Raw genomic sequence first — 24,321 nt, 5'->3', positions numbered from 1 at the left:
TAGGCGCTGGATGATTTGGATCATAGCAGAGGTGTTTGGTGAGCAGTGCAGCTTTGCTCTCCCATGTCAGGCTGCAGGCTCTGCTCATTCTGTCAAGCGCAAACCCTCTGGCCCTTCCCCTCGCTCCTGTGTTTTTTCTGCAGGATGTGGTTTTCCTCCAGCACCATCCTTTTCACAGATGGCTTCATAGCTGTGGGTTCTCCTATAGACACCCGTGTGCGTTGCCAAAGCAGAAAGACAGTGGCCCATAGGGTTGAAGATGTCAGTTTATTGTAACAGGTAATTTGAACAGTCACAGATACCAAAGCTGAGGGGATGTAGAACAGCTGTGGGCATGGCTCCCCGGGAACTTGCTGTCCCTGCCTGACACGGGGTGCATGGCAGCTGGGGGACCCAGGGGGCTGGCTGCCTGCAGGGGCTGGAGGGACAGAGCACAGCAGGGTCCCTGACCCCAGGAAGCAGCCAGAGGCACTTCCCACAGCTCTGCAATGAAAGGTAGAGGCAGGCAGCCAGGTCCCGAGGGATCCTGCATCAGGGTCCATCCCGCACCGCGGCAGAGCTGCCTACGTGTGCTGGAGCACAGTGGGACGTGGTAGGAGTGATCGGCCCTATGGACAAGGGGGCACAATCCCAGCACACAGCAGCCAGTGACTCCCTGCACGCCCATTTCTCTTTCCAGCCCCTCGCTGAGCCTGTGCCCGGAGCTGGGGTGTCTGGTCACCCCACAAGGGCTGCAGTGGCAGCGCAGGTGACCTTTCTGACTCGCAGAGCCATAGCTGCAGGGTAGGAGAGCGCTGCCTTCTTTTTGGCTGAGCAGGGTTCTGCAGCAAGGCTCAAGCAGATGTTTTGTGGGCTCTGCTCCATGTCCCACCGCTGCAAGCCCTTCCCAAGCCTCCAATGGGCCAGAGCCAGGGCACAAGCTCCAGGCTGCTGCTCTCCTGCTGGCCAGGAGTTGTGCAGGTTTCCTGGGCTGAGCCTCTGAGCTGGAAGGGCTCGTGTCAGCCCCACCAAGCAGAGGAAAGATGGTGTTTGGACTGCAAAGCGTGTGCCTTGCATGGAGGGGAGCAGGACTGAGGCATCTCGCTCTGCTGCCTTAGGTGTGCAAATCCAGCACGGACCAGAGAGAAGCCACAGAGCAGCTACAGACAGATGTGCAGGTTGTTCTCCGGGGACAGCAGGAGCCCCAGCACCAGAACTCTGCCCAGTTATGCTCTGGGCCCCTGGGTTAGGGAGCTGGAGACTTCAAATCTGCCCCACAAGCAGCTGGACCTTCCTACATCCGTCCTTGCAACCATACAGGCTCCATCTCCCACCCTAGTAGCAGGGGAAGAAGCAGAGCACAGACAAGGGCTCCCAAAGTGTGACACCCCACATTGCAAACCGCTGGTGGCCTTGGGGGAGGGACAGAAAACATCCTGCACGCTCACGCCATGGCCCCTTCCCAGCGCCCTGCACCACTGTGCTGCCCAACACCTGCAGCCCCACAGGACGGGTAGTACGTGGACACTGCAACTGCTGCCTGGAGCCCTGCCAGCTTTTCAGGGTGCACAGCCAGGGTGGAAAGAGTTCTCCTGGGCTTGGGGCAACAACTGGTGGCCGTGGCCCTGCCCAGGTGCCCGCACTCACACACCTCAGTCCCCGCTAGCCCAGCAGCGTCACGCTGCAGCCGTGTTCCCTGCAGGACCTTGTGGTGCAGAGCTGGGTCAGGGCTGTTTCTCCACCCTCCCAGCCCCATACCAGCTCTAAACCCCGCATGGAAAGCAGACAACAGCCCGGGCTTCCACCGGGATCGCTGCCTCGGGGCTGGGACCCAGACCAGACATGAGGCTGCCAGAACAGCCGCGGGCAGGTTTATTCCCAGCACAGGGGTGAGGTGGGGAACAGAGGGTGAGATGTTCCCCCTCTCACTGAGCCAGGCCCCTGGGCACAAGCTCCCACTAACTCAGCTCTTCCACCCAGTGTCGCTTCCCGGGGAGATGCCACCGTAATAAATAAGTGTAAAAAGAGACCAATGCACCTTTTAAGCAAAGGAAAACCGTGGGGAGAGTTACAACCAGTGACTCGAGCCCAGCCGAGGTGCAGAGCACGGAGCAGGGGACAGGCAGGGGAGGCCCCTCCTGGGCTGGCCCCATGAAGCTGCCGGGCGGGGTGAGCCTGGCCGTGCTCTGCTGTGCTCACGGCAGCTAACGGGCCAGGGGTGTCTGTTTGAGGGAGATGAGCACTGAGCGCATCCGTGAGACATCCTTGCTCTGCTTGCTACTCTTGGGGTTGAAATCACAGAGCTGGGCCACCTTCTCCCACTCGGAGCCCGGGGTTTCCTCCTTGGACTCCTTCAGGAATGCTTCCTCCGAGGCCCTGCAGAGAAGTTGAGGGTTGTCACTGGCAGAACTCTTTCCAAGCAAACCCTCCCCTCTGTCTGGGAACCCCTCGAGTCCCCACCTCCTGTCCCCTTGCTCAAGCCGATGAGCTCAGTGTCCTCCGGAACCCAGAGACATACGATGCTCAGGGCTGCTCTTGGCTGCATTCATGCAAGACATCATTCACCGAGGGGCATGGGGGTGTCTGCCTGCTCTTAAGACTTCTCCACCCCCAGAGCTGTTCCCCAAAAGGCACAAGATCCCAAAGCTTTGCCCCTTCAACCAGCCTTCACAGGGGAATTTCCAGGAGATCCACTTGCCTCGTAAGAACCCACCATTTGGAGATGCTCAGCTGCAGCATCCTCCCTCTGGGACTTCACCAGGGCCCAGTACCTCCCAGCACCCCCCCTTCCCTTGGCTGGGCAGCCCGTGCTGGGGCCGGGACCCCCAGCCCCTGTGGGGCAGGATGCGGTCTGTAAGAGGCACATACACGTAGCCAATCACATCGGCGTCCGGCTGCTGGTAAAAGGCTTTGTCAGCGATCCTAGCCCCCAGGCACAGACAGAGAGAGAGCGCAGAGCGGACAGGCAGGCAGAGGGTTAGAAAGAGAGAAACAGAGAGGAGGTTAGAGTCCCCCCACGGAGCGCGACCCGCGCCTCACAGCATACATGCCACCAAGAAAACCTGCTGATGACGGCAAGGCTGCACACACACAGCCCCAACCCTGTCCTGACACCAGGCCTATGTGAGATCCCACTGCGATCCCAGTGTGGTCCCAGCCAAGGCAGCTCTGCGCAGCCACCGGAGCCGCTGAAAGCCCTGGGGCCCTCCCCTTGCCTGGCAAAGCTCTGTCCCCGCAGGTCTGGGCCCCACTGTGAGGACAGAGGCCTCCAGACATCCCAGGAAGGCAGATCTGGCTGCACAGCAGCTCCTGTCACAGACCTTGCAGCCATGCTGACCCTGACATACCTGTTGTTTGCTCGGTTCTTCTCCATTTGCTCATTCTGACGTAGGTTCCACTCCTCCAGGTCCTTCTTGGCCTTCTCACGCCATTCCTGCTCAGTCACCTTTGATGCCGCATCTAAGGCCAGGGTGAGACAAAGCCCATCAGCCACACTGGCACCCACTGGGTCCGCTGAGCAGCCTCTTGGGCCTGTCCCCAGTCCCCACCAGAGCACTGGCTGAAAGGTGTCACTGCCCCAAGGACAGCAGATCTTTGGCAGGGGCCCCTGCATGACACAAGACACCTCTCTGGGAAGCAGCAGGATCACTGCCAGGTGAGGGACCCCAACTGCCACATCGCAAGGTGCCACAAGCATGGGCACACACGGCCTCAGGTCTCACCCAGCTCCTCCAGGCGCTTCTTCTGCTCCTCCCTCCACTTGCGGATGCTCTCAGGTTCCTGGGTCAGCCGGTCAGCCTTGGCTATGGCTGCGTAGGCATCCGTGGGGCCGTTGGACTCCTGCAGGACACGAGCACCATCAGCACCAGCTCTCGCCACAGCCCAGCCACCTCAGAGGGCTGGCAGCGGGGCAGGACTCCACACTCCCAGCACTCAAACAAACCAAGGTAGGAAGCAGAGAAGGTGACAGCCTGGGACAGTGTCCCCAAAGCACTGCTCATGCTGCTGTCCCAGCTTCAGACCCCAGAGTTTCCTTCCTTGACTTGACTTGCTGCTGGCTGCCAACACAGCTTCCGTGTCCTCCGGGCAGCCCCACAGCAGAGGACAGCCACCAGCTTTGGGACATCCTCGCCACCAGCACTGGGTTTTGCTGGCCCTGACTTGGGGTGAGGCAGCCCCAGGACTGAGCATTGTTACGGGCTCAGCTGCGACAGCTGGGGAGCACCCAGGCAAGAGACAGGGCCTGAGGATCTGTTCAGCCTGGAGAGGAGAAGCTGAGAGGGGATCTCATCAATGTTTATAAATATCTCAAGGGTGGGTGTCAGAGGATGGACCAGACCCTGTTCAGTGGTGTCCAGCGACAGGATGAGGGGCAATGGGCACAGGCTGAAGCACAGGAGAACCTTTTTTATTTTGAGGGTGCCAGAGCCCTGCAATAGGCTGCCCAGAGAGGTTGTGGAGTCTCCTTCTCCAGAGACATTCAAACCCACCTGGACACGACCCTGTGTGATCTGCTTTGGTGAACCTGCATTAGCAGGTGGGTTGGACTAGACGATCTCCAGAGGTCCCTTCCCACCCCAACCATTCTGTGATTCTGTGGCTCAGCACCTCTCCTAACACCCTCCGCTGGCCGGGACACCCGGCTCAACACGGAGCTCAGCAATGGAATTACAGCTCTCCTCCCAGATCCTCAATCTAATTAAGTCTGCCTCATCCTTAATGTGATTATCATCCTACAAACTAGGCACTGGCAATGCATGTGCCACTCTGCTGGGTGCCGAGTAGGGCAAAGGGCTTCTCAGACACTGGCACAGCTCCTCCTGTAGCCAGCAAAGCTGGGCTTTGGGCTCACACAGACTCAGGCAGGTGGGCCCCACAAAACACCCTGGGCCATGGGGAGCCACAAGAAGTTTTAATGGGAGGTGCTGCCACACAGCAGAGCGAGTGTCCTGTGGCAGCCCCGTCCTGGTCTGGCCTCTGCCCAGAGATGCTCCTGACTGCCCAAAGGCCTCCAGGAGCTAATCAGGCTGGAGAGAGAGGACTTTTGTGGGGAATGGAGGATCTGTTATCTACTTTTAGGGCTCAGGCACCTCCTCAGGGCATAGGTCACCTTAAGCAGATTTGGTGCAGGTCATGCCAGGCGGGACCCATCTTCTCTTCAAAGAGGGGTGAGATGGAGCAGCCAGGTCTGCCTGCCTCAGACCCACACCTTTCCAGGAGCACCACAGCTGTTCTGGGGCTGGATGGCAAATTCCAGTCAATCCTGGGGGCAGAGCCACAGTCTGCTGGCCCCGTACCCACCCAATCCTGCTTGGTACCCATGGGCCAGGGCAAGGGGCTGAGCTCTCACCTGAAAGACATCTCCATTGACAGTGGCTCCTCCATTCTGGAAACCAGCTAGACAAAAAGAAGAGAGGAGAAACATAACTATTGCAGCTATGGGTGATCCCAGAGGGTTGGTGTTGATGGAAAATAAAGCAAGTTAGTAGCTGGGGGATGTGGCTGTGCGGTTTCCAGCCCAGTACACCCACCCACAATAGCTCCACACAAGTGAGCCAGCCCCGTGATCTCCTGTCCTTGAAGGGATTCAGCCAGCACCCCTCTCTCTCCCAGACAGCCTCTCTGGGCCTTTCTGTATTTATGGCATTTTCACTGGTGTTTTATCTTATCTGAGGATTAGGGAAACTGTTCCAGGCACAAGACTGGACACAGGCAAGTGCTCTGACTGTAGAGAGACAACCTGGCCAACCCCAACCCACAAGTGGCCAGGCAGAGGCTGCCAATGGACACAGCAGAGCTGGGTTGTGACAGGAAAGCAACCCCACCAGGGACAGAGCCCCCAGGAACACTGCAGTGTGCTCCAGAAGATGAGTGGGGCAGGCATGCACACCGTGCTCCTTGAGAGCACCTGGGGGGATGCCCCTGGGCTGAGCTGCAAGGTCAGGGCTGGGAATGAGGTGCCACTAACACCCATGGCTGGGGTACAGCTTCTTCTGCCCCCCAGCCCCAGAGAACACTGAGAGCTGCATGTCAGGACCACATGCGGGGCTCTCTGCTGCTGGGAGAGAAAAGGCTTTGAAGGAGCAAGCTCCAGGCTCTGAGCTCTCCCGTGACGACCACAGGGCTTCCACAGTGCAGCTCAGGCAAGCGCCGTCCCCGTGGTGCTCACCCCCGCGGTGCAGCTCTGACTACACCCAGCTCCAGCCCGTCTGGCTGCATTTATCACCGTGGCTGCCAACACCTCCCTGGGCACAGCTCTGCCCCCGCAGCCCTGTGCGCAGGGGTGAAACCGCCGCTCCACAGCCAGCATAAGGAGGCCCCGTGGGCCTGCGTTAGGGGAAGGAGGCAGAGTGCTGTGGCAGCAGCGTCCCTGTGTCCCTGCGGAGTGCAGGCCCTGAGCCCCTGCTGTCTGCCAATGCCCCCGAAACTGGAGACAAGAGATCAGCATCAGCACCTTCTACCTGAAGGGCCTGGGACCATGATGTCCGCAATGGAAATGCCTTCCGTTCTGCACCCTTATGGGCTCTCTTGTCTGTGGGGACAATCACACAGTTGTCATTGCTCCTCTGGTCCGCCCAGATGCCTCTCACACTGCCCTAGCCTGGGGCACTGAGACGTGGAGATGGGGCTCCATCCAGCCCAGGGAGCCCAGCCTGAGCTCATGGGGGAGGAATCGCCCCACAGCTGGCAAGTCCCAGCTCAGGATTCACCCCATCCTGAGGCTGAGACATCAAGCCCTTTGAGACCAAGCACAGGCCCTGGACAGTCCTCGCTGGGGTGTAGGTGGGTCCACAGGGGAACCACGTCACCTGCCCACTGGGGTGCAGCACAGACCCCGTCACCTCATGGGAATACTGCGCATCCCACGGGGAACCCAAATCGCGCGGGGGTGCAGGGTAGGGGAGGGTCTCCCCGCCATGGGGCCAGAGGGGGCACAGTCCCCGCACGCGCCTCCGCCGGGGCCTCGGCCGCGCCCGCCCCGCGCGGCGCTCACCCGGTTCCGGCGGGGCCGCCTGCCCGGCCGAGGCGGCAGCTGGTTCACCATCGGTCGGCCCGAAGCCCTCATCGTTCTCGATGCCCGCGATCTCGCTCTCCTGCTGGGCCAGGAAGGCAGCGGCCGGGTCCTCCTCGGCGCCGGCCCCCTCAGACGAGGAAAAGAAGCCGAAATCGTCGGCCATGGCCGGCCCGCCCGCCCCGCTCCCGCTCCGGCTGCGCGGCTCGGCTGGGCTGGGCTTGGCTAGGCCGGGCTGCGCTGGGCCCGGGCGGAGCTGTCACTGCGGCGGCGGCAGCGGGCGGGGCGGCCGCGCTGACGTCACGGCGGGGCGGCCCCGCCGCGCGCGCCCCGCTCCCCGCCCCCCGCGCGCCGCCAGCGCGGGCCGGGCCGCAGCGCGCTCCCGCGGCGGTGTGCGGGAGGGGGCGGGCGCGGCCTCACCGCGGGCATGTGGGACCGGGGCTGCTTGGCCGCCTCCCTCCAGGCTCGCAGGCCCGTGGTCCCGGGGCACCGTCCCCACCCACGCGCGCACCCGTAGCTCTCCGGGGCGGGAGCGGGCGCCTTCCCCGCCCCTGGCCACCATCTTGGCTGGCGCCGCTTCCGCCGCCATCTTGGGTGGAGCCGCCGCCGGTGGCCGGGCGAGCCGGCGGGGCGGGAGGTGGCCGGGCAGGACCCTCCCGGTGGCAGACAAGCCGCCCGGGGACACGCAGCCCAAGCGGCTCCCGAGGGACTCCATGGCTTCCCGCCCGCTTTCCCAGCCAAAGGCCGCCCCCTCCCCTGGCCAGCTCCGGAAACGCCCGAGCGACTTTCGGCACACTTCGGAACTCCTCGTGCGCCCCTCGGGAGCACCCGAGCGCCACGCGAGCCGTTAATGAGAGCGAGGCACTTCCGGAGAGGCCCGAGAGCACTTCGGCTTCCTCCGAAACGTGCTCGAGCATTTCCGGCCGCGGTCAATAAACGGCCGTTGGCTTCGTTGGGGCGCCTCGCGCCGTGGAGCTGGGCGGAAGTGCGGGCGGGAGACGTCAGTTCCGGAGAGTGACGGAGCGGCGGGTCAGAGGCGGCAGCAAAATGGCGGCGCCTGAGGAGCGGGAGCTGACGGCGGAGCAGACCGAGAAGCTGCTGCAGTTTCAGGTACCGCGTCAGGGAGGCCCGTGCCGGCCGGCGGGAGCGGTAGAGCCGGCGCACGGGCACGGAACGGGCTGGTCCGGTCCGTCGCGCTGGCGCTCGGGCCCTGCCGGCCTGGGCTGGTCCGGGGAGCGCGGGGCTCCCCGAGGGCTGGGACAGGCCTCGCCTGGAGCGGGCTTGGCGAGGCGGGGTGTCGGGCCGGGCCTGAGTAGGGGCCGAGAGGAGAGAGGCCCGTGCTCCCGGCTCTTGTGGGGGTGAGGGAAGCTCCTGCGCGGGGCTGGGGCTCCCTGGGCTGGGGCCTCGCTGAGGGGCCTGTCCCTGTTGTGTGTGCTCCAAGCACTCCATTAGGAATGGTGTCTGTCATCACTAATTGAGGAGGCAGGAAGTGACTCCTAAATAAACCTCATTACCTCTGTACGGGGTACAAACTCCTCGGTAAGTCCCGGCCATTTTAATTAGATAGTCTGAAAAAAAAATTCCTCTGTTGTCGTTAGTGATGAATGGGAGATCCTTTCCTGGTGGTGTGGGAGGGTTAACCAGTGGGTTTCTGTGGAATGTGTTTTTTCAGAAAATTGTTTCTAACCCTCAGTGTTTAGTAATGCCTGTTGGGGGGAGGCCACTGGGGACTGTAGTGATCTAATCTCTCTGCAGCATAACATGGGCTGGGTCGCTTAACCTCTGTTTTGCCAGGGCCTTGGGGCTGTGCAGTAACTGAATTATGAAAAAAAAAAAAACCAAACAAAAACAACTGTAGATGTGACTTATTGTGGAGAAAACAGTGCTGTGGAATTGAAATACTTAGGGCTGCTGATTGAGAAGTAATTAATTGTGCTGGCTGATGAAAACTGTCTTCAGGTGTCTTGGGTTTGTTTCTCAATTGTAGGGTGTCATGTGGTGTTCCTTAGATCGCAGAGTTGTTTTACAAATACAATGTTACTTTCAAGAGTGGTTTGTCTGATTTTGTTGCTTCATGTTCATCTCTCTAAGATTGTGCTTTGCATTTTTTGGTGTGATATAACTGTAGAACGATAGGGCTTAAAGGGACTTCAGAGGCATCCAGCACTGCCTTCTACAGCTGAGATAACAGCAGGTGTTCCTCATTGCTCCAGACAGATACTTGCCAAGCCTTCATCTCTGAGCCAGGAGGATTCAACAATCCCCTGAAGTAATTAATGTCCTGCAGTGTTTCTCCATGACTATAACTATGAGGAAACTTTTTTTACAGGTATCACCTCTAAATCTTTACTGCAAATTAGGCTGGTTGGGCAATCTTAACTTACAGACAAAGGAGGCAGAGCAATGTTAACAGTTGCTTTCCCAGTGCTACAATTTCCATGGTAAGTATGTGAGGTTTAAGCAATTGCCTTATGCTGCACGTATATCTGTGCAGAAGCTGTCCTCTGGCTCCCATTCTCCCATTGTAGTACTTATTAATCTACAGAATCTGGACAGATAGGACCAGCTGCACTCATCAGTGTCCCTGTTGCTATTTTCAAAACCCTGTGGGCAGCTGTGAAACTAAAGAATTGTGTTTTCTAATGCTACCTAGTGTTGCTATGAGCAGCAGGCTGGGGGCTGGAGGGGTCAGAAGTTCAGGGATTCAGGTTTTAGTCCAGCTGCTGGTTGAGCCCTCGTTTGAAGTAGAGGGAAATGCTCCTTAGACTATAAAGAAGAGAAGATATTCAGTTAGGAAACAGTTACTGTCCAGAGCTCAATGTGAGATCTGTAGGCCAGGAGACTTTGATACCAGGATCTTCTCATTCTTCTGTCCCCTGGGGTGTATGAGATTAGCTGTTCACCAGGGCTGGGCTGCTGACAGGCCTCACTGGTGAGTCCTTCTTCTTTGGTGTCTTGCACCTGGCTGAAAGCAGCACAGGTGTGCAGTCCTGCTTGTTCCTTTGAAATGAGAGTTAATCTGTCTAAATCAGTCGACCTGGAAAACACTTTGTTGTTGTTGTTGTTTCCTTTAGCTCAGGCTTGTCAAACTCATTTTTCACTGGGGGCCACATCAGCTTTGTGGTTGCCTTCAAAAGGCTGAATGTAATTTTAGGACTGTATAAATGTAACTACTTCTTTGAAGGCAACCGCAGTGCTGACGTGGCCCCTGGTGAAAATGAGTTTGACACCCTTGCTTTAGCTGGCCTCTGTTAAATAGCATTTGCTGTTTGGAAAAGATGGTTAAATCTCATTCAGATCATTTGTACATTGCTGTTGTTGCAAAACACTGCTCCAATTAGCTTGTAAACATTTCAAGGATTCCTGCTGTCTTTGCAGGGAATGCTTAAATGTTTTCAAATGTAGCTTTACACTTTAGTTGTGAGGGACCATCATAAGTGATTTTCACAGTACTCTGGTGCAAGGCGTTGTGCTTCCACAAAAGGTGCCACGCAGCGTGAATGAGGCAGGAGAACGGGCTGGGAAAGAAGGGAATGGGGATAACAAAGATGAGGTGAACAAGAGCAGGCCCCTGGTAGTGTCACAGTGAACAGGAGAGCCAGAAGGAAAGCACTGAGCTGTGGAGTGCTCTTCACCCAGCAAACAGCTGCTCTGGGTGAAGATGATGTTGCCCTTCACTGTTTATCCTATTTCTACTGGGAATTGCTCCTTGCAAGGTAGAGAGGTGAGTGCCTGCTGTGCTGTTTGTGGCCCAGCTGTCGGGGTTACAGTTTTAATACACGCTTTGCATTAATTCCACTGCTGTTTGCTTTGTGTTTTGGTAGCAATCATATAAACGGCTCTGCTGGCAGAACAGTGGAAGTCACAGCTCTGTTTCTACTGACAGAGCTGGAACAGGAGAGTTGTCTGCAACCCTGCTGTGGCAGGTTAATGGAAGAAAAAAATAGTACCAATATGGAGAGGTAATTGGGCTAAACTTGAAATAAAAGCCACAAAGCACTCTTGCGTGCTTTCAGCCTCCCATTTGCTGCTGAAACATTGGCTAATGTAAATGAATAAAAGCATCTAAATTTTTCATCTGTCAAGACTTGGCTGTCTTGACATCTGTAGAGAGAAACTTGATGTGAGCAGCTTAAGAAAGCTGTGGAGATACTGTTCCATTTGGGAGATGGAAGAAACAGCAAAGCAGCTTTTGTAGGATCTTGTTATTGATCTGTGCCCATTGTGCTTGGGCTGATGTCTAACGTAGTTATAATCTGCTGATGTGGAGTAATGGAGTGTTATTTGCCAAGGAAGAAGTTAGCACTTATGATACCATTTGGAACTTCAACTAGGGAAAACAAAATGCTCAGGACTGAAAACATCTCTCGTTTAAAGAGTGTGGAGGAAACAAGAAACCCCAGGTACCCTTCCTTGCTCAGTGTATTGTGTATTGATCAAAACCCTCCTGAAGGCATTTGCTGTAATATGCAAAGAGAAGCTCTTGGTGAAGACTTTTTTGCTGCTGCTTGAAGTCAGATGTTATTTATCCTTGGAAACATAATTCCCTGGAATTTGGTGGTGGGTTGGGAATAAGAGCAGTGCCAGTTAGTCCTGTGGCTTTGCCTCTCTTACACTGTGTTTCAACATACGAGTGTATCTGCAGAGGGAACAATTCATAAGTCCAGTTTACAGCCTTTTTCCACTCTGGGCTTTTCTTTCTGCCTTTGAAGTGTGGAATTGCACTTTTTGCTACTTAAGTATTGAGAAGATTTTAGCATCCTGAGCAGACTCAAAGGTGAGAGATGCAAATAATTCTATCCAACAGCAGTTTTGGTGTGCACAGTACTCTGCTTTGAGTGGTGTTTTAGAAGACAATGTTGAATTTTCTTTGCTTTTATAGCACTGAATATTTTGTTTTCTAAATATTATCCACTGTCTTGATTGTGGATCTACATTCATGTGAAGGTTTGAGGGTGCTAATTTAATGGGATTAATTTTATTTTTGACTAAAGCTTATCTATTATTATGTTTGTGTAAGATGCATGCTCTCTGAGGTGGTTTACGATAGACTGCAGTCAGTAGGAAACTAGTATTAATAGTTAGTGACTGGTTTGAAGATGGTGTTTGTTCTCTTAGCCTTAATGATACCAGGAACATGTTTATTTGTCTGGTGTGTGAATAACCCAGTTTGCAGAATAGTTGTGAGATTCAGCAGAAATACTACAGCTGCTGCAGTAGAATGTGATGTTTCAGGTTTCTCATCTGTTTATGTGACTAAGGTGGAACAGTAGCTGTAGAAGGTGCTGAAATAACAGTAGAAATGGTCATTGGGAGCAATAATGAACACTGTTGGTGTTTAGAAGCAAATCTTGTCTGAACTGACAGCTGAGCTGCCTTCCTGTGGTTCTCACACCGAGTGAAGTTGTTCTGAACCCCTGCGTGGCTTCCCAACCGTCCTGGAACTGCAACGTGTCTACCTTGGAGCAGGTCAAAGTAACATTCAGAAAGGTGTCCAGTTTCAAAAGCTGCCTTTACGAGGCAATTTATTTTTCCTGCCATGTTTAATTGTGCAGCTTCATTGATCAGAAGAGTGGTGTGAGCGCTCAGCACGGTGCTGCTGGGGTGGTTTTGTCACTTCTGTTCCCTGTTGGGAGTAGCTGTATTAAAATGCTAAGAAAAAAAAGTAGATTGACCTCCATGGGGAAGTGCTGCCATAGAAGACTTGGAGATGTGACCGGCAGCATGGCTGTTGCTGGAACAGCAGTCGGGAAGGGCGATGTTGGCCAGCCCTTGGTCTGTCTCTATGGGGCTGGGTAGGTCTTGCAAATGCTGCAGTGATTCAGTGCTCATTAAATGCTTGTCGATAGTTCTGCATGCCTGTTTGGTGCTGCTTGCTGACCTAAAACTGCTCAAGCATTTTGCATAATTCAAAAAAGAGGGAATGTTCAGTTGTGAAGCGCTCTTATTAGTGCTGAGCCATAATCCAGACATTTAGAGACAAAGGTGTGAATGAGTTTCAGTCTCGTAAATTTTGCAAACATGGGCAGAATTTCCAGGGTGTTAAGGAATGATGATCAGAAGACTTTCAAAGCTTTGGAATACACAAATTGTAACTCCATTTTAAAATCAAATAATTGAGTAAATTGCATGTGCCTTTTAGGATGTCCTTCTAAAAGGACAATGAAGGGCCTTCTGTTGGAGTAAAGTCAGAATGCAAAACCTAAATTTTACTCAGTGAAGCACATCTTTAAAGAAAGATAGTTAAATTAAAACATGATGGTGAAGCTGAGCGATGAACAGAGGTGTTCTGGCAGCAACAGCCAAGTTCACTGAGCTTCATGTCTTCTATGAAATTCACTTCTGTAGTGCTGTCTTGCAAGGCTTGCTGCAGACTTACTATTTAATAAATATTTGTACACCACTGGGCAGTGACTTGAAGTGCTTTTTTTTTCTGAGCAACTGTAATCACATAGTTAATGTCAGCAATGCTTTGAACACTCTGGTTCTGTACAGTAGAGTGAAGATGAGAAAGCAGCAATCTGTGGAGGCATCATGAGAAAGAAGCCAAGAAATGCTCAAAACTTTGAAGTGAGCTCAGAGATTGAATGGGGTGTTTGTCCACAGTGTGACTCGGGTGGAAATAGCATGTGGAATGTATGAATGGGGGCAGCGAAGGGCAGAGATTCACAGTCCTTCTTCAGTAAAAATAAAATCCATGCATTCCTAAATGGTCAGCTTGTTGAAATGGCCTCAGGGTCTTTTAAATGAAGTGGGAAATGGGGAGGTGAGCAGCAGAATGAAAAAGGATTGGTAGAAATTGATTGAATCGCAAGGTGTAGTAGAAACCATGCGCAGAGATTTGTGTCAAGTCACTGCTCTGTTTGTGATCATCATCAGCTGCGACCTGCAGAAGAGCTGCACTCTGTAGAACAGACACGGGGAGCAGGAGTTCCCTGCCCTTGGCCAAACTCCTGCGCTGCCCAAATCTCCTCAGGTGCTGGGGGAAGCATGTGTGGAAGCAGCAGGTAGGGGCCCGGGCTCCCGTCTGGTTCAGCTCACAGAACCTCTGCAGGTCAGCAGGATCCGCCTGTCACCGTGTGTAGCGGCAGGTGGGAAGGATTCCTGTGTCCCTTCTTGGCTGAGGAGGTGTTGGGAGAGAAATCCACCAGGTAAGAGCAGGAGGCATTAAGAACCTGTGGAGTTCTCTTGTCAAGAATGACCTTGGTGGAGAAATTGTCATATTTCAAGAGTCTCCTTATCACTAGCACATTTTATGTTGAATTTGTTACACTGCTTGTGACAGTTATTGTCATTGTTTCTGCCATCTTGTATCCAAGCTAAATAATTGTTTCTGACGGTATAACTGTTTTTTGGCTTTCTGTCGCCCAGTTATTAAAAAAAAAAATAATTTAGTCTTTTTTTTTTTAAAGTAGTTTCCTTCAAAATTGCCGGAATTGTTAATGGTGTCACCTGGATGGTCTTTCACTGGCTGATTCAAAGGATGGTTGTTAAAAGGGTCGCAGCAGCACATTTGTGGCTTTATGCTTTTGTATGAAAGAGTGTGCTTTGTCTCTGAGGCGTGATACTCAGCCCTAAAATATCTGTTCAAACACCTGATGGCAAGTGGCATGGGGAGAGATGTGTTTGTGGTGCAGTGACAGAGCTGTTCAGTAAAGATTTGTCTCCAGGAGGTGCTGACACGGCTTCCAGTAATAACAAATACGGTTTGATCTCTTGTGGAGAAGTTCTGATTGGTGTCAGGTTAAAATACACCTACCCAAACATTGACTTGGGAGCTTGGTGGCTGTGAGGTCTGCCGGTGTGTTTGGACTGTATTTTCTGTTTCAGGTCCTGTCTGACTAGGACTGCATTTCTTTTTCTTGCTACGGAATCCCCTGTGATGCTGGCAAACACTCCCTTCATTAGTGCGCGATCGTTTTGGTTTTAGTCTGTTTATGGTTGCAGTGGGTAAAGTAATGGTCATCTTGGGTTTTCAGAAGAGCATTACCTGTCTTTTAAGGAGATGCTTTGAGGTGACATTTGAGGGTGTCTGTCTAGCATGTCCTTCCGGAGTGAAGCTTGTGGGTGATATTGCGTTAGGCTCTTGTCTGGGCTTGGTGCAGTTTTAGTAATAGCCCTTGGGTGCTGCAGAGAGTTGGCTGATGCTGGAAGGGTACAAAGGCCTGTTTGAGGCCTCCTTTGTGTTTGTGAATTTGGGTTGACACAGGTTGCTTCACTCTTAAACTGAGAGCAGAGCACTTAAAAAAGAGTGTTGTGGTAACATGTTGTACTAACTCTTGACTGTGCTCATGTCTTGCAGAGAATAGTAAAAACACAGCACTTCCCTGGCACTCATCTGCTTTTATCTTCCTTTAGGACTTGACTGGCATAGAGTCCATGGACCAATGTCGTCACACACTGGAGCAGCACAACTGGAACATAGAGGTACCCCTGCAAATAAGATTCATAGCAGTTTCCAAGTACCTGGATTAAACAGAGTAACTCTGTGGGGAGCGCTGGGGCTACCAGTGAGAATATGTCAACTGCAGAATTTACCACTAGCAGTAGCTCTCTATAACAGTGTCTTGATCCATCTGGAGAGCTGGTTTCAGGAGTACACAGCGGAGTTGTTGTGGCTGTGAACAATCACTTAAGGAACACATTGTGTGACTTCCCGTAGTGTGTGCGCACAGGGTGCCAGGAGAAAGCTTTCCATACAGCCAAGTGTTTTGGGGGTTATGGGCTGTAATGAGTTGTTTCCCCAGTGCTTTGGGGGCTGTGGAGAAATAATACCTACTGTTGATGTCCAAAGTATAAAAAAGATACTTTCTGCCATCCTTAAATGTCTGAAACCTCCCTTTGTTCTTCCTTGTTTCAAAGGCAGCTGTACAGGACCGACTGAATGAGCAAGAGGGTGTCCCAAGTGTCTTTAATCCTCCTCCATCGCGGCCATTGCAGGTCAATACAGCCGACCACAGGATCTACAGCTACGTTGTCTCAAGGCCACAGCCAAGGGCAAGTTATCTTATAGTGGATTTTGTTCTGCTTCTTGGGTGACTATTTGCAAACAGCAACTTGCAAGCAGGGAAAGGGGTTGTTTTTTTTGTACATTGTTATCTCCTTTCTAAATATTTTATCTTCTGAAAACAAAACGTAGAGCTATTCCTCCAGCCTCCGTTACTACTGTGGATATATTTTCTCCATGGGATAATTCACAGTGTGAGACAACCTTATTTGTGTCACAGAATGTGTTGCTGAGGAATAGTAGAGCTTTTTTATAAGCTCAGTTGGAATAAAGGACTGTCCCTTCCTTATGGCAGTGATATTTTTTCTTTTTAGACAACACACCACCCCAAAAAAGGATGTTAACTTAAATACGATGTCAATTACTTGCATTAATACTTCACAAACAAATTTGCATGAGCACCTGTAAGACTCAATGCTGTTAATCCTTTTGTACAGTTAAGAAAATTAGCACAGAGCAAAAGCATTGCTGCTTGAATAGTTACTGCCAGTTTTCAGACACGTCACGTTGAATTCGGAATGAACTGTCAGTCACTTAAACTTGATGCATTGTGTCCAAAGCCATGAAATATTGCTGAGCTCTTCTGCCATGGTTAGAGCACCAGTATTCCCGTATGTGTGCGGTGCTGGTGAATACACTGCTTCAGCAGGCTTGTTCTGTGGGTAGAGTCTGTTCTAATTCTTTGTAATTGCAGGGCCTACTAGGATGGGGTTACTACTTCATAATGCTTCCATTCCGATTTACCTATTACACATTACTTGATATATTTAGGTAAGTACTTTTTTCTGGAGACTCATGTATTGACTGCGTCAGGGTACGCTCTAGCTTAGATTTACCTGGACCTCTGTCACTTGGATCTTTAGCTTTAATGGCAGATTTTCCATTTGTTTGCTCAACTGGCTTTACCTGTAGCCTTGTAGAATTCCTACACTGTTTAGTAAGAAATAAGTCTTATTTCACAGAAAATGAGCATCTTGCAGTTCTGTAAATGAAATATTTAGTTGGAATTCTCACTCCATGCAGCTTTACAGCTTGAGTGCCACACAAAGTGGGCACAACACAGTGTCCAAGTGTCCAGTATCCTTGGACAAACAACTTGATCAGAATTGTGTCCCGTTGGGCTGAACTGCAGGTTAACCTGCCCTAATCCCTGTGAGTTACTTGACAAAATTCACACTGTTTGGGTTTTGCTTTTTGCCCTTTAGTGCCTCTTGCCTCTTTTCCCTTTACTGCTCTGAAGGGGCTTGTTCATCTTGCCTCCTTACAGCATTAATAGAGAGAAAAGGGCATGTTGAAAGGTAGTAAATATGCAGCAGTCCTGCCATCTGCATTGTTTTGGAAGTTCACCCATTGTATTACTTTTTTTCCCTTTAAGGCTTTTCTGAAGTTCAGTTTAACTTCTATACATCAATAGAACTTAAACAATATTGGTATCTGCCTTGCAGCTAAGCTTTTTCAGCCTCAGAGGAATGGCTGTGTCTTCATTGGACTCCTAGTGTAATGTTCTCTTTCTGCAGCTCTTTGCATTCTGGAGTTGTTAGTCTTAGAATAACAGAAATGCAGTTTTCAAAATTATTTGGACAAAACTGTGTGACTTTTAATGTTCTGACTTTGACTAAATTCCTCAAACCTCCTACTGTTGGTGTGGTTTATGCCTGATACACCAGAGGATGTTGAAACTGTTAATCACAGAGAATTCAGATACTTGCTGATGCCTGGCATGAGATAATATTTGACTGATGGGTTTCTGTGGCAGTGATATCTGTTTGGGGCAGGCGGCAGTTTAAGTTGCGATTATAAACGTTCAAGGGTTTCAGCTGTGACTTTTTTCCTCCTTCTGAATGCCAGGGACTTTTTGTGGATAAGAAAACCTGTTCTTCAGAAAGTCAGTAAGCTGAATTTCCAGTGTCCTTTGCTTCCTTCCTAGGTTTGCTCTGCGTTTTATACGCCCTGATCCTCGTAGTCGTGTCACTGACCCAGTGGGTGACATTATTTCATTTATTCATATGTTTGAGGAAAAATATGGGAGGATACACCCTGTCTTCTACCAGGGAACTTACAGCCAGGTCAGTGTCACACGTTGGTGATCCTGGGGTGATGGTGAGTTGGAATTTTGCCGGATGGTATCAGGGCCTACATAGCAAAACCACTTTTCTTCTCAAAGCTCAGCATATGTTCCCAAACTCTGTAACCGGGTAATGGAGAGCTAGTGAACAAGTGTATTTGAAAACCAATGTCTGCCAGGCTTGATGACATGCCAAGCCTGCAAAGTTGGAAAGCAAAGCTGCTCTGACTGTTCCTCGCCCGTCTGTATGGCTCTGTAGCCAACAGCGATTCTTTGTAATCCTGCCTTTGTTTTTATAAACTGGTGTGGCATGCCAGAGTCTGTCCTTCTGCTCAGCAAATTGGGATTGACTGCCTGGGCTTGTTTTATAACGCAACCCCAGAACTTGGTGTGGGACCTCAAAATTGAGAAAGGGAGCCCCTGAAGAAATTATGGGAGGTGAGAGTTCCACATGTTAGATCCGGGCTGGTGGTGCTCTGTAAAAGAGGGACCTTCTGATAGGAAGCTTCTTCTGCAGCTTCTCTCAGCCTAGCCAAGGGCAGGGCCTCCTGCAGCACGTCCCAGCAGACACTTGGATCAATGCTGCTGCCCGAGTGCCAGAGAAGAATGTGCAGTCTGTATCTGCTCCGCAGCAGTGGAGCTCACCGCCTCCACAGCTCTTCCAGGCCCCTCTGTCTTGCCTGGAATCCAAACTTAAATAACCACGGAATGGTTAGGCTACTGGTGCCAGTAGAACAGGGAGCCTATTGTGCGCTTATCCTGCGGTCTTGTTAAGAAATGTTCTTGGGTGGGTGGAATCCAGAGACTCTAGATGCAAGTAGTTGTTTTGTTTGGGGATTTTTTTATTGATTTGGGCTTTTTGTTTGGTTTTTGGTGGGGTTTTTTTTTGAGGAGTGGGGGGGTGGTAGCATTATTGAGTTATCTTTTTGTAGTGTTTTCATTTGGTGTAGTCTGAAGGTTGTGTCCTGTAGAGGCTGCAGTGGAAAGCTCAGCCCTGGCCGCTCTGGGTCTGAGGGGTGAAGGAAGGTTCTTTGCTGCCAGATGGGTCTGCTGGGGTGTCTGGGGGGGTGTCGATCCACACAGTTGCCTCCCTGGCTTCATGCTGGGTTCACTGTTCTCCAAAGCTGCATCCTGAAAAGAGTGTTGAACAAACACCACTGTAGTCCCTTAAATGAGGATTTAGTCAGAAAATCTGACAGATTTATCCTCTAGTGCTGCTTCATTAAAACCATGCTAGGAGCAGAATAGTGGCCCTGGGTGAATGTTGCTGAGCTGTGTCACATGAGTCTTGTGCGTGGTGCTTTCCCCTTGACTCTAGAGACCCTGTAACTTTACCTCCTCTGCTTTTATGCTAAGGCACTGAATGATGCCAAGCGGGAGCTGCGCTTCCTGTTGGTTTATCTTCATGGAGATGACCACCAAGACACAGATGAATTCTGCCGGTAGGTAGGAGAGTTTTCCAAATAGGTACCTATGTGCTTTAAATGCAGCTTCATTCACATGATCTCTTCTCTGTCCCCTAGAAATACACTGTGCGTACCTGAGGTGATCACCCTCATAAACACTAGAATGCTCTTCTGGGCCTGTTCAACCAATAAACCAGAGGGATACAGAGGTGAGTGTGTCCCTCCTAGCCTTTACTTATTCCCTCCTGTCTCTGGAACAAACAAAATGCTTTTTGACAAATTTATGTGTTTGGAACATGCTGGTGGTTTTTGTGCAGGCAGATAAGATTTCAGGGTTGCATGGGGAAATAACACACTTGTTTTCATGTGATAGCTCAGATGGCCTGTTTGGGTGCCAGGGAAATACCTTCTGTTTGTAAATTGCACTGTTCTATATGTGTCTGGGAAGTCCTAGTTAGGTGTCTTTGCTGTGGGCATTCAAGCTGCTTTCAGTGCATTGTTCGTGGGAGTTGAGGGGTGTGTGCTGGGAACTAAACTGAGTGCAGAAACAGGTATCTAGCTGTGCCCTTAACACTAGTTTGTATTATGCCTGAGGCTGGGAGTAACCTGTTATGTGCATTCTTTCCCTTTCCGAGACAGTAATCTTCATTCCACACGCAGTCTCTCCTCCTTGAAAGTCCACATCGAGTTCCTTTTAAGTACTGTCTTTCTGGAGCTGTTGATACCTGGCCTGCCAGCATTTTGCAGGGTTTTGCTGCAAATGGAGGCTTTTCTCAAAGTTCTGTTCATGCTCCCTGTGTCTCTTCTGAGCCTTCTTGTTTCATGGCAGGAGAGGTGAGGAGTTCCAGTACTAAATCTGGGTCATTCGTGGCTTCATAGTTCAGCTATTGGCTATCAACACTCTGAAAGAATGGCTTTCGAAGGAGACTCTGTTTTACTTATTGCTGTTTCATTGCTGCAATGCTTTGGAGTCACAGCCTAGAAAGCAGAGCTGGAAAGGGATCGTGGCCTTTCATTTAATCCACAGGGTGCTCTGATTTAGTCTGAAAGGCTCCATTGGTAATGATGGCTCCAAGTTGTGTGGCATGGAGGTGGTCAGCAGTTGTAGGTGAATAGTAATTTAAAAGCCCCTAATCTGCTTCATTCCCTGCCTCTGGCACAACCAACCTCATTTTGTCCTGAAATGTCCAGGATAACACTCTGCCCTATAACAGCATCTTCCAAAGCCTGGCCAGCCTTAATATTAGCAAGTGTTTCCCTGTGCTTCACCTGTGCTTCCCTTTCTGTAGTTTAAACCTGGGGCTTTTTGTCCCATTCTGAACGGACACTCAGAGCAATTTACTTCCTGCTTGAATTCAAGAACCTTTCTGGTTACTTGAAAGCTTTGTTCTTTCCTCCTCAGTCTCTGTGCTCCAAACCACTTTGTTCCTTTGTTAATTTATAGAGTTTAGTTTGACAAAATGGAGCCTGAGACCTTTTCTGCTTTGGAAGAGACAGTGGCTGTGGAAGCTGCTTTCCTAGGCCCTTGGTGATGGAAAGTGTGCAGTCTGCCTTGCTGACCTTTCTGCATGAGGCAGTTGTGATGTTTGTGCCTGTTTCCCAGTCTCCCAGGCTCTGCGAGAGAACACGTACCCATTCCTGGCTGTGATTATGCTGAAGGATCGCAGAATGACGGTAGTTGGCCGGCTAGAAGGCCTCATCCAGGCTGATGACCTCATTAATCAACTGATGTTCATTATGGATGCTAACCAGACATACCTGGTGTCTGAACGCCTGGAAAGGTATGAATGGACGTGAGCTGCAGTAAGGCAGCCCTTATGGAGGCAGGTTCTACTCTGCCCCCTTCCTTCCTCCAGATGCCCTGTATAGGCAGGTGGGTCAGCATCTCCCCCTCTGTAACACAGCCCGTGGGCTCCTCTTCTCAGCGGGATCACCAGTCCATAAATTCAGGCTGCTGTATGGTCAGGGAGCTGGATGGGTTGCCCATACAGGCCTGCTACTAAAAGGTGGGTGTGAGTGCTCTACGGTTTACTGCAGTTGCACCCCTGTGTCCTGGAGCTTTGCAGGTAAAGCTTGGACAACAGCAAGTGGGAGCAAAGGCACTGCAGGCAGAGCTGGTGTCTGCAGCCCATCGGTAGGCGAGTGGTGCTGACTGTCCTGAATTCTGACAGTGTTGCTGTTAGTGCCTCGAGAGCACAAGCTCCAGTCCCTGGTAGTTCTGTATGGACTCACAGGCTGTGTCCAAAGTAGAACACCAACTTCTGGTCTTCTGCCTATCCCCCCTCTGCCCCACAGTGTCTGTGGGGGACCCAGTAAAACATTTTGATACCGCTGGTTTCTGAAATGCATAAGGAATTAGCTGAAGGAGATGAGCAGTGCCTGCTCGACTGTTCAGTTTCATGTGCTCTCTGTCAAGCTGCAGTGGGTGATGAGTCTTCTGTGTTCAGTTCATTTCCACTCAGCCCAGGGAAACAGTTTGTGTTCTGGGGATTGTGGAGACCTGGCTTGCCTTTTAGGAGCTTGTGGTACCCTAAATGAGGTGTTACCTGATGTGTGTGCTCCTGTGAGTTTGAGGCTGTACCTGCACCCTCAGGTCTGCTGTCAGCCTCCTGTGCCTTCACTTCAGGGCCTGCTAGTCCTGACCGCTCCCTGCTTATGTTTGCAGGGAAGAGAGGAACCAAACCCAAGTCCTGAGGCAGCAGCAAGATGAAGCATACCTGGCATCCTTGCGTGCAGACCAGGAAAAGGAGCGCAAAAAGAAGGAGGAACGGGAGAGGAAGAAGAAGAAAGAGGAGGAAGTGGAGCAGCAAAAACTAGCAGAGGAGAGGCGGCGACAGGTGAGAGCAAACTGACTGCTAGAGGGGCCGCTGTGCCCTGTTGGATGCTCAGGCTGTGTGGGAGCAGTGCCTGCAGTAGGGTTGTCTTGTCAGGTTGGGACTGCTTGTGTTGTTCAGGGCTTGAGTGTCCTCCAAGCCTCCCTGAAGCCACTGTGCTGCAAGGGACAAGCATAAAGGTCATTTCAGTGCCTGCCCATTGCTCCTGCTCCCTCCTTGCCTTGCAGACGCTGCAGGAGGAGAAGGAGCGGAAATCCGAATGCCTTCCTCCTGAACCACATCCTGATGACCCAGAGAGCGTTAAGATCATTTTCAAGCTGCCTAACGATTCCAGAGTGGAGCGGCGATTCCACTTCACACAGTCATTGACGGTGAGCTTGGGGCGGAGCTGATGCGCTTCCCAGTGTCAAGGAGGGTCAAGAGATTCTCCAGGTGGCTCAGCAAAGCTTTGGCTCCATTGGACTTTGCCAAATGGTGACCTTTGCCGAGATCCTTAGCAAGCGGCGCTGTTCCTGGGTAAGGAGGGTGTGTATTGGGACCTGGTCCCACCAGCTTATAAGAGGGAGATTAGAGGAAAAAAACTTCTTCTCCTGAAAAGCTGAGACTCTTGTTGCTGCCTATGAAGTAATGGTGTAGGAAGAGCCAGAAACGGTGTCTGGACTATGAAGGTGACAAATCCTGTTTCATGCATGCCAAGAAAACATCTTGTGTCTACAGTGCAGCGATGGTGTGAATTCGGTGAACTTCTCCCCTGTGAGATGCCGGGGGTGTGATCTGGCGGTGTCATTGCTCCCCCAGCTGGCAGTTCTTTCTGTGCTTCTTTCCCAGGTGATCCATGACTTCTTGTTCTCCTTGAAAGAAAGCCCAGAGAAGTTCCAGATTGAGGCCAACTTCCCCCGCCGTGTCCTGCCCTGCCTCCCTACAGAGGAGTGGCCCAACCCCCCCACGCTGCAGGAGGCCGGACTCAGCCACACGGAAGTCCTCTTTGTGCAGGACCTCACGGACGATTGACACTTTTCCAGAAGATACAAAATGGAAAGAGAAGTTCATATTATTATTATAATACAATATTTTTTTTAAAAAGACTGCATACAACTGAGGGATCAGAGACCACATCGCCTGTGCCAGCTGTGCTGCGTGCGCGCACTGGCGAGAGGAAGCGTGTGCACGTCCTTGCACCCCCGTGTACACAGCCATCCCCCACACTGGGATGGCAGAGAGGGAGGGGACCTGGTGTTGCCCCTCCGCCCTCCTGGGGGAGGAGCAGGAATGGCAGCTCTTGGTAATTATTGCTTTTATTGACAACGATAATAATAAAACCCCAACAACCTGACAACTGGTGAAGATTTGATACTCTGCTGCTCCTGACAGCCAGAAGACCTGAATGGGGTGGGGGGGGAAGGGCTGGACAGAATCTTTTCAGCTTCCCTCTGTGTATAAATACCTTTCTTTTAATATTTCTCTTGCTTTGTAATGACCAAAGGAGAATGGGGTTGACTATAGTATTAACTTTTTGATAAAGAGCTGGTTCGATTCTTACCCGTGTGGGGTCTTGCCCAGGGTTCTTAGCCTGCGTAGTGTAATAAACTCTGCCTCTAGCATGTCTGTGCTGGTGCTTTCTGCCTGTGCCCCGGCTGAGCTGTGGCTCCACAGTAAGTGACTGCTCATAGCCCTGTGGGTACAATTAACTCCTGGTAATTTGGGATGAGACAGTGTGCACTGAGGTGGGAGGCAGTGCTGGGTGGGTGCTGTGCTGCCTGCCTGGGGCAGGGACAGTGGGAGCGGGGGGAATTGCCCTTCCTTTGGTTAAAGGGCTCCATCAACCCTCCCTCAGCAAGGTAGAGATGGAAGAAAAACCACTGTGTTAGGTGCGGGGTGGAGGGGGGTGGATGTGAGCTGTTGTTCCCCCAGGGCCTTGCTCATGGTTGTTGCGTGGTGCTGTCACCTCCTGCCCAAAGGGAAGTGGCAGGAGCCTGTTTCTGCCCTACCTGTTAGTTGCTTATTTTGGACACACAACC

The 24,321-nt window shown here is 51.6% G+C and overlaps 2 protein-coding genes across 4 annotated transcripts; one reads left to right on the top strand and one right to left on the bottom strand.

Annotated features, from left to right (window-relative positions):
- Nucleotides 1–278: 278 nt before the first annotated feature.
- On the bottom strand, nt 279–7,234 carry CLTB (clathrin light chain B). 2 transcript variants are annotated; one of them, XM_080352987.1, is made up of 6 exons: nt 6,974–7,234; nt 5,330–5,376; nt 3,702–3,819; nt 3,327–3,438; nt 2,848–2,901; nt 279–2,355 (listed from the first exon to the last, which is right to left on the bottom strand). In XM_080352987.1, exons 1-6 carry the CDS (start codon nt 7,155–7,157, stop codon nt 2,184–2,186), a joined length of 687 nt encoding a protein of 228 aa, XP_080209113.1. In that variant the 5' UTR covers nt 7,158–7,234; the 3' UTR covers nt 279–2,183. The 2 variants fall into 2 exon arrangements, with proteins under 2 accessions (XP_080209113.1, XP_080209112.1); XM_080352986.1 differs by lacking the exon at nt 2,848–2,901.
- Nucleotides 7,235–7,372: 138 nt separating this feature from the next.
- On the top strand, nt 7,373–23,868 carry FAF2 (Fas associated factor family member 2). Of its 2 annotated transcripts, XM_080352936.1 has the most exons (12): nt 7,999–8,101; nt 9,321–9,432; nt 15,350–15,418; nt 15,854–15,988; nt 16,693–16,769; nt 17,926–18,064; nt 19,420–19,505; nt 19,587–19,678; nt 21,073–21,250; nt 22,135–22,306; nt 22,531–22,674; nt 23,132–23,868. In XM_080352936.1, exons 2-12 carry the CDS (start codon nt 9,430–9,432, stop codon nt 23,312–23,314), a joined length of 1,278 nt encoding a protein of 425 aa, XP_080209062.1. In that variant the 5' UTR covers nt 7,999–8,101; nt 9,321–9,429; the 3' UTR covers nt 23,315–23,868. The 2 variants fall into 2 exon arrangements, with proteins under 2 accessions (XP_080209061.1, XP_080209062.1); XM_080352935.1 differs by lacking the exon at nt 9,321–9,432 and having other exon boundaries at nt 7,373–8,101; nt 23,132–23,867.
- Nucleotides 23,869–24,321: the final 453 nt, after the last annotated feature.

This window comes from Nesoenas mayeri, assembly GCF_963082525.1.
Source record: "Nesoenas mayeri genome assembly, chromosome: 14".
NCBI classification, from domain to species: Eukaryota; Metazoa; Chordata; class Aves; order Columbiformes; family Columbidae; genus Nesoenas; species Nesoenas mayeri.
Note: the sequence above shows the minus strand (reverse complement) of the source record. Positions and strands in the feature narration are given on the sequence as shown.